At 44.0% G+C, this 9,521-nt stretch overlaps 1 protein-coding gene across 1 annotated transcript in view; it reads right to left on the bottom strand.

The window, feature by feature from the left end:
- LOC116686864 (voltage-dependent calcium channel subunit alpha-2/delta-4) overlaps positions 1-9,521 on the bottom strand; it is a 158,488-nt gene that overhangs the window by 145,001 nt on the left and 3,966 nt on the right. Inside the window, exon 2 of the mRNA XM_032511910.1 lies at positions 3,998-4,079. Coding sequence (XP_032367801.1) covers positions 3,998-4,079 — 82 coding nt within the window. The remainder of the gene's footprint in view (positions 1-3,997; positions 4,080-9,521) is intronic.

Genomic DNA, 9,521 nt, shown 5'->3' with positions numbered 1-9,521 from the left:
GGACGTCCAGCTGGGAGGAGGCCTCGGGGAAGACCCAGGACTAGGTGGAGGGACGTTCTTTTTTACCGTGGTATCAAAGTCAGCATCCTGTTATTTTACCGGTATTGGCACCGATGACTGTTTGGTATCGTGGCACCCCTACCGGGGACACAGACACGGGTTTCCTGGGTGAAAGTCTTTTGTTTCCCCGTACAGTGCTGTACTTTCATATGTACGAATGGTTAACGGGAGCAGCCTGAATAATGAGATGATTTGATGACATGTTTAAAGCATGAATTAAGTTATGCTGTGAATCCTGATTTTGAGCTGCTTTATTTCCAGACAGCAATTGAAAAAGGTGAAAGTGATCCAACCCTGTCGGCAGATTGGTTTGTTTTTACTAAATCATTCGGATTGAGCGACTCAGTCTCAGATTGAATCAGCTGTGGAGATGAGTGTTATTTGTTTTCACAGCGAGGCACTTTGAGGTAATCAGGTCACTTTCTCTGGATCAAGAAACTCGAGGTGGATCAGCCGGCTGAGAGCAAGGAGGGACGGCCCAGTCTGGTTATTTACACCCTGAATCACTCTATTAAGTAATTTACTATGTCCAATTAGTCCCAAGCAACACACTCACTTAACACACATACATGCAGAAACCAACATTTGGTTTTACCTGAGTGGATCTTCGGTCTCTAAAGCACATCCATTAACAACTGGACTTTGGGTGAGACTTTAAAAGGAATTCAGTTCACCCAAAAACAATACAAATTGTCCTTACTCAGCTCTCTATGGTAGTATTCGTATGGTGTCAAAGGTCCAATGTGTAGGAATTTCTCCCATCTAGCGTTGAGATCAAATATCGCAATCAACTCTCTCACCACGCAGTTCATAGTACGTATCACATGTACGGGAGCCTTCGCGCTTCAAAAAGACCGTCTCTTGCTCTTTTCAATGTCCTGTTTCTTTTTCTGGGCGAAGAAGAAGAAGATTCCTGCTCCTGAAATTTTGGATTTTGAATACATGAATACATGGTCCCCCATGTTTCCTTCTTCTAACCTGCCGGGGCCGGGAAGAGATGATCCCAGTTAGCGGCGTTAGCAGCGTTAGCATCACCTGTGAGTTGATCATGTGACAGCAAAGACGTGAAAGGCGAAGCAGGACGTCCTGTATGTCCCTCACCGGCTACCGTATCTCAAGATGGAGCAACAGAAAATTTTAAAGAAAATCCCAACTCTGTAACTCAATAAATAACCAAAATGAGCGTGATTGTGTGAATGCATGTATGTGTAGATTTGTGTTTAAATATTGTTGAAAGTCAGCTGTTATATTGATGGTTTTTTTCTCTTAAATAATAAATCACATGAAAATATTATATTTACTATATTATGTTTATATTTACCATTTTATTATATTACCGCACTATGTGCAAGTGACTGGGGTCATTACTTTATGTGTAAGTCAACATCATTACGAGGTGCACCTGAATGCAGCATGAGTGTACGAGTGACACCTGAATGCACCATGAAGTCCAATCAGAGCTCACACGCTTTACCCTTTGTTGTTTGTTTCCATAACAACCCCCCCCCCCCCCCCCCCCCCCCAATACTGTTGTTTCTCCGTCATCTCTGACTGTCTTACTTTCGTCATTTTGTGTTTTTAGCTGCATGCTACATGCCAGTAAACTATGCTGGGTCCTACAATGTGACGTGTCAGTCCACAGTATGTCCAGCTAGTGCATAGTGTGTCCATGGAATCATGGAAGCAGACAGTGTGTGCGTGCCTGGGTGGGTTGTTGTCACTACAGGAGGTGGTTGTGTGTTTCTGACAGCAGACACACTGCAGACCGCCTGTGATGAATCTCAATCTGACACATAAATGGATGAATGTCTAAAATCAGAACAGGGCACAAATCCTGACGCCGGTAAAGAGGGCTTGGTCCTCAATCTGGGCATTACCATGATCCCTGTGTGTGTGTGTGTGTGTGTGTGTGTGTGTGTGTGTGTGTGTGTGTGTGTGTTCCCTGGTAAACACATAAACACACTGACACAGACAGCCGCTCGGCTGTTATTGCTCTATAGGAGCAGTGGAGGGGGATCAGCTGCTGGTTCAGGAAGTAGTTTTCCTGCTTTATATTTAATATGGGGGGGGGGGGGAGGGGAGGTAGGGGGGGAGGGGGGGGGGGTGGGGCGGGGGGGGGGGGGGGGGGGGGGAGGGGGGGGGGAGGGGGGGGGGGGGGGTTGGGGGGGGGGGGGGGGGGGGGGCAGTAGCTCAGTCCGTAGGGAGTTGGGTTCAAGTCCCCATGTGGACCAAAAAAGTAGGGAGTGTGGATTGGTGGCTGAAGAGATGCCCCTTCACCTCTTGTGCACTGCCAGGTGCTCCTGAGCAAGACCCCGTACCCCCCCAACCGCTCAGGGTACTGGTCTAGGACTGGTAGCCCCCCCCACTCTGACATCTCTCCATTAGTAGTATAGGTCCTGAGCATGTGTGTGTATTTCAGGCCTGTGTGTGATTCCTTAATTAATAAACCCATTTAAATTAATTTGTATTTTTATGTTACATGCGACGTCTTCCAGGTTTGGTTACATAGAAACACAGAAACTGTTTTCATCCTTTTTATGTTGCTCCATTCACAATGTTTGCCTGTAGCCATCTTAGTAGAGCCCGACCGATATTATCGGCCGATATTAGGCATTCCCATCTATCGGTATTGGCATTTATAACGGCCAATTTTTATTTTTATAAATATTCATTCATCAGAATTATTTATAAAAACACATTAATGATCCTGATAAATGAATATTTAAAAAATAAAAACGGACTGTCACGTTATGAGTGGTGGCGTTGCATAGTCTGTCCACCAGAGGACGCTCTACAACGTCCCTGTTAGTGATGGTGTTGCATAGTCTGTCCACCAGAGGACGCTCTACAACGTCCCTGTTAGTGATGGCGTTGCATAGTCTGTCCACCAGAGGACGCTCTACAACGTCCCTGTTAGTGATGGCGTTGCATAGTCTGTCCACCAGAGGACGCTCTACAACGTCCCTGTTAGTGATGGCGTTGCATAGTCTGTCCACCAGAGGACGCTCTACAACGTCCCTGTTAGTGATGGCGTTGCATAGTCTGTCCACCAGAGGACGCTCTACAACGTCCCTGTTAGTGATGGCGTTGCATAGTCTGTCCACCAGAGGACGCTCTACAACGTCCCTGTTAGTGATGGCGTTGCATAGTCTGTCCACCAGAGGACGCTCTACAACGTCCCTGTTAGTGATGGCGTTGCATAGTCTGTCCACCAGAGAAAATGCATTTTTTTTATGCTTTTATATTTCAACACCTTGACTACTGTTAGCATGGAGGGCTAATTTACCTTTTGGATCACAGACTAAAGAAATTGACACCCCCACATCGGTATCTGCCTTAAAAATCCTTTATCGGGGGGGGGGCTCTACTTCTTAGGAACCATTGTACCCCCAAATGAACTTACAGAGACCCCAAATCCCTTACTATGCAACTCAACCCTATACTAATGACTTACTATGTACTTCTACTTCTAAGGTACTGCTCTTGCTCTGGATTCCCAGGTTACTGATGATTGACGACGTCTCAGAGAGCTTCATCTAATATTGTGTCGTCCAAAAGTTATAAAGAAGTTTTACTTCACAAATCACTACTTAATCCTCATCTTGTCCTTGTTTTCAGTTTTTGGGGTTTCAAAATAAGCGCTGAAAATTTCAACAATAAAAATGTCAAATAACTTTGGAAAAACATCAAACAAAAAAGCACCCACAACATTGAAAAAGTGACAAAAATATTCGGAAAAAGCAGATTTTTTTTTTCATGGTTAATGAAAAGACAACACAAGGGTTAACTTCAAAAATCTATGGGTTCTCGACTGGCATTCTGGGAAATGTAGGAAACCACTCACTGAAACTAAAATGATACTTTAAGCGTCTACACGGCCGAGAACGAGCGCACGTGAACCGTTCTCAGGTACCGCGGTAATAAACAGGTCGGTTACCTTCTGCAGCAGCTGGGAGCCGGAGTATTTGGTGGCTAAGTCTCGCAGCTGGACGGAGAACCCAGACGCCCACTGCTGCACCCTGGAACACAGACAGACAGACCAGGAAGCAACAGTTACACAACACGAAGGGTTAAAACCTGCAAGATACAAGAGGACAGCATCGTAGTAATGTGTAGTGGTGGTGGACACCAGCCCGACGTGGTCAGACTCACGTTCCAGTCAGGATAGGAGTCTGGTTCTGCTCCACTGGGCCGGGGCGAGTACCCAATCAGGAAAGAGAATGCCTCTGCACTCAATTGGATAGAACTACAGCCAATCAGAGTAATGGATAGACCTACAACCAATCAGAGCATTGGATAGACCTACAACCAATCAGAGCATTGGATAGACCTACAACCAATCAGAGCAACGGATAGACCTACAACCAATCAGAGCATTGGATAGACTTACAACCAATCAGAGCAACGGATAGACCTACAACCAATCAGAGCAACGGATACCTACAATCAGAGCATTGGATAGACCTACAACCAATCAGAGCATTGGATAGACCTACAACCAATCAGAGCATTGGATAGACCTACAAACCAATCAATAGACACAACGGATAGACCTACAACCAATCAGAGCAAGATAGACCTACAACCAATCAGAGCATGGATAGACTTACAACAATCAGAGCAACGGATAGCACTCGACAACCAATCAGAGCATGGATAGACTACAACCAATCAGAGCAACGGATTAGGACTACAACCAATCAGAGCATTGGATAGGACTTACAACCAATCAGAGCAACGATAGACTACAAACCAATCAGAGCATACGGCTACCACAGCAATCAGAGCATGGAGATGACCTACAACCAATCAGAGCATGGAAAACCACTAAAACCAATCAGAGCACGGATAGACCTACAAACAATCAGGCATTGGATAGACTAAACCAATCAGAGCAACGGATAGACTACAACCATCAGAGCAGGATACCTACAATCAGAGCATTGGTAGACCTAAACCAATCAGAGATTGGATAGACCTACAACCATCAGAGCAGGATAGACAAACCAATCAGAGCATTGGATAGACCTACAACCAATCAGAGCAACGATAGACCTACAACCAATCAAGCAAGATAACCTACAACCATCAGAGCATTGGATAGACTACAACCATCAAGCATTGATAGAGTACAATCGAAGGATAGACCTAAACATGAGACGGATAGACATACAACCAATCAGAGCATTGGATAGACTTACAAACCAATCAGAGCAAGGATAGACCTACACCAATCAGAGCAAACGGATACTACAACAACAGAGCATTGGATAGACCTAAAACCATCGAGACATTGGATAGAACCTACAACCATCAGAGCAGGATAGACCTACAACCAATCAGCGCATTGCTGGTAGATACAACAATCAGAGCAAGGAGTAGACCTACAACCATCAGAGCAACGGATACCTACAATCAATCCCTACCGAGCAGGATAGCCTACACAGCATTGGATAGACCTAAAACAATCAGAGCATTGGATGACTTACAACCAATCAGAGCATTGGGATAGACCTACAACCAAGTCCAGCATGGATAGACTACAACCAATAGAGCAAACGGATAGACCTACAACCAATCAGAGCATTGGATAGACTTAACACTCAGAGCATTGGATAGACACAACCAATCAGAGCATTGGATAGACCTACAACCAATCAGAGCATGGGATGGACCTACAAACCAATCAGAGCAACGGATAGACCTACAACCAATCGAGCAACGGATAGACCTACAACCAATCAGAGCATTGGATAGACTTACAACCAATCAGAGCAACGGATAGACCTACAACCCCTCAGAGCATTGGATAGAACAAACCAATCAGAGCAAGGATTGACCTACAACCAATCAGGAGCATGGATAGACTACAACCAATCAGAGCACGGATAGACCTACAACCAATCAGAAGCAAACGGATAGACCTACAACCATCAGAGAACGGATACCTCAATCAATAGAGCATTGGATAGACTACAACAATCAGAGCAACTTGGATCGACCCTACAACCAATCAGAGCAACGGATAGACCTACAACCAATCAGAGCAACGATAGACAACACCAATCAGAGCATTGGATAGACTTACAACCAATCAGAGCAACGGATAGACCTACAACCAATCACGAGCAGGTATAGACCTACAAACAATCAAGGAGCATTGGATAGACCTACAAACCAAGAGAGAAGGTGACCTACAAACCAATCAGAGCAGGATAGACCTACAACCATCAGAGGAAACGGATAGACCGTACAACCAATCAGAGCACGGATAGACCTCCAAACCAATCAGAGCATTGGATAGAATACAAAATCAGAAGAAACGGATAGACCTACAACCAAACGAGCATTGGATAGACCACAACCAATCAGAGCAACGGATAGACCTACAACCAATAGAGAGCATTGGATTAGACTACAACCAATCAGAGCAACGGATGACCTACAACCAATCAGAGAGAACGGATAGACCTCAAATAGACAACTACCTACAACAATCAGAGCATTGGATAGACCTACACCAATCAGAGCATTGGATAGACCTACAACCAATCAGACGCAACGGAAGACCTACAACCAATCAGAGCATTGGATAGACTTACAACCAATCGAGCAACGGATAGACCTACAACCAATTCAGAGCATGGTAACCTACAACAATCCAGAGCTTGGATAGAACTACAACCAATCGAGCATTGGATAGACTACAACCAATCAGAGCAACGGATAGACCTAAAACCAATCAGAGCATTGGATAGACATTAACCATCAAGAGCATTGGATAGAACTACAACCAATCAGAGTAGAACGGATAGACCTAAAACCAATCAGAGGCATGGGATAGACTTACAACCAATCAGGAGCAACAGATAGACCTACAACCAATCGAGCAACGGAACTACAACCAATCAGAGCATTGGATAGACTTACAACCAATAAGAGCAAGATAGACACTCAACCAATCAGAGCACGGATAGACTAAACCAATCAGAGCTGGATAGACCTTAACCATCAGAGCAACGGATAGACCTACAACCAATCAGAGCATTGGATAGATTACACCCATCAGAGAACGGATAGACCTACAAACAGAGCAGGAGACCTAAACCAATCAGAGCATTGGGATAGACTTACAACCAATCAGAGATGGGGATAGAATACAAACCAATCAGAGCAACGGATACCTACAACCAATCAGAGCATTGGATAGCCTACAACCAATCAGAGCAACGGATAGACCTAAACCAATCAGAGCAAACGGATAGACCTACAACCAATCAGAGCATTGGATAGACTTACAACCAATCAAGAGCATTGGATAGACCTAACAACACTCGAGCAACGGATAGTACAACCAATCAGAGCACGGATAGACCTACAACCAATCAGCTTGGATAGACTACAACCAAACAGAGCAACGGATGACCTACAAACCATCAGAGCATTGGATAGAACTACAAACCAATCAGGCATTGGATAGACCTACAACCAATCAGAGCATTGGATAGACCCTACAACCAATCAGAGACGGAGACTCACCATCAGAGATGGATAGATACAACCAATCAGAGCAGGAAGCTTACAACCAATCAGAGCAACGGATAGAACCTACAAACACTCAGAACATGGATAGACTTACAACCAATCAGAGCAACAGATAGACCTACAACCAATCAGAGCAACGGATAGCTACAACCAATCAGAGCATTGGATAGACTTACAACCAATCAGAGCTGGATAGACCTACAACCAATCAGAGCAACGGATAGACCTAGAAAACCAACAGAGCAACGGATAGACCTAAACCAATCAGGATGATGACCTACAACCAAATCAGAGCATGGAAGACCTCAACCAATCAGAGCATGAGACTTACAACCATGGAGAAACAGATCGACTACACCAATCAGACATGATGACTACAACCATCAGAGCAACGGATAGACTACAACCAATCAGAGCATTGGATTAGACTACAACCAATCAGAGCACGGATAGACCTACAACAATCAGAGCAAACGGATAGAACCTAACAAAACCAATCAGAGCAAGGATAGACCTACAACCAATGAAGCATTGGATAGACCTACAAACATCGAGCATTGGATGATACAAACCACCAGAGCAACGATATGACCTACAACAATCAGAGCATTGGATAGAATACAACCAATCAGAGCAACGGATAGACCACAACAATCAGAGCACGGATACCTACAATCAATGAGCATTAGGATAGACTACAACCAATCAGAGCATTGGAGACCGACAACCATAGAGCAGGATAGACTACAACCAATCAGAGCAGTGATAGACCTACAACCAATCAGAGCAACGGAAGACACAACCAATCAGAGCATTGGATAGACCTACAACACAATCAGAGCATTGGTAGACCTACAACCAATAGAGCAACAACGGATAGACCTACAACCAATCCGAGCATTGGATAGATCCAACCAACAGAGCATGGATAGACCTACAACCAATCAGAGCAACGGAGAGACCTACAACCAATCAGAGCATGGATAGACTACAACAATCAGAGCAAACGGATAGACTACAACCACAGAGCAACGGATAGACTACAACCAATCAGAGCATTGATAGTACAAACAATCAGAGCAGGGTAGACCTAAACCAATCAGAGCATGGAATGAGACCTACAAACCAATCAGAGCAGGGATAGACTTAAACCAATCAGGCAACGGATAGACAACAACCAAAAGGCAACGGATACCACAACCAATCAGAGCATTGGATAGACTACAACCAATCAGAGCATGGTAGCTTACAACCAATCAGAGCAACGGATAGACTACAACCAACTCAGAGCAGGATAGACCTACAACCAATCAGAGCAACGGATAGACCTACAACCAATCAGAGCATTGGATAGACTTACAACCAATCAGAGCATGGATAGCACTACAACCAATCAGAGCAACGGGATAGACCATACAACCAATCAGAGCAGGAGTAGAACAACAATACAGAGGATCGACTACAACCAATCAGAGCAACGGATACCTACAACCAACTAGAGCATTGGATAGACTTCAACCATCAGAGCATGGAGATTACAACCAATCTTTTTGACGTTTATAAAACTTAACTTTAGTTGTACAGTTATTTTGTAATTTATGGTCAATAAACCTCTTTATGGGAAATTATACCTAATGTTTGAGTTAGAAATAGGAATTATTGGACTAAAATTAAAGGAATGGATGTTGATGAAATCACAGACTGGAATATGTCAACTTTTACAAACATATTTCAACAAACATTCCATTGTTTTACAATGATAAAATAGAATAAGACCAAATAAGAAAGTAGAGATTTGTACTTGGCAAAGAGCGTTGGAATCAATCATGTTATTTTGGGGAATTACAATTGGGTATTTAAAAACAACGATAATATGGGCTCGCCGATATATTGGCCTAGGATACTAGTATCCTAGG

Source organism: Etheostoma spectabile, unplaced genomic scaffold (assembly GCF_008692095.1).
Source record: "Etheostoma spectabile isolate EspeVRDwgs_2016 unplaced genomic scaffold, UIUC_Espe_1.0 scaffold517, whole genome shotgun sequence".
In the NCBI taxonomy this organism is placed as follows: Eukaryota; Metazoa; Chordata; class Actinopteri; order Perciformes; family Percidae; genus Etheostoma; species Etheostoma spectabile.
Note: the sequence above shows the minus strand (reverse complement) of the source record. Positions and strands in the feature narration are given on the sequence as shown.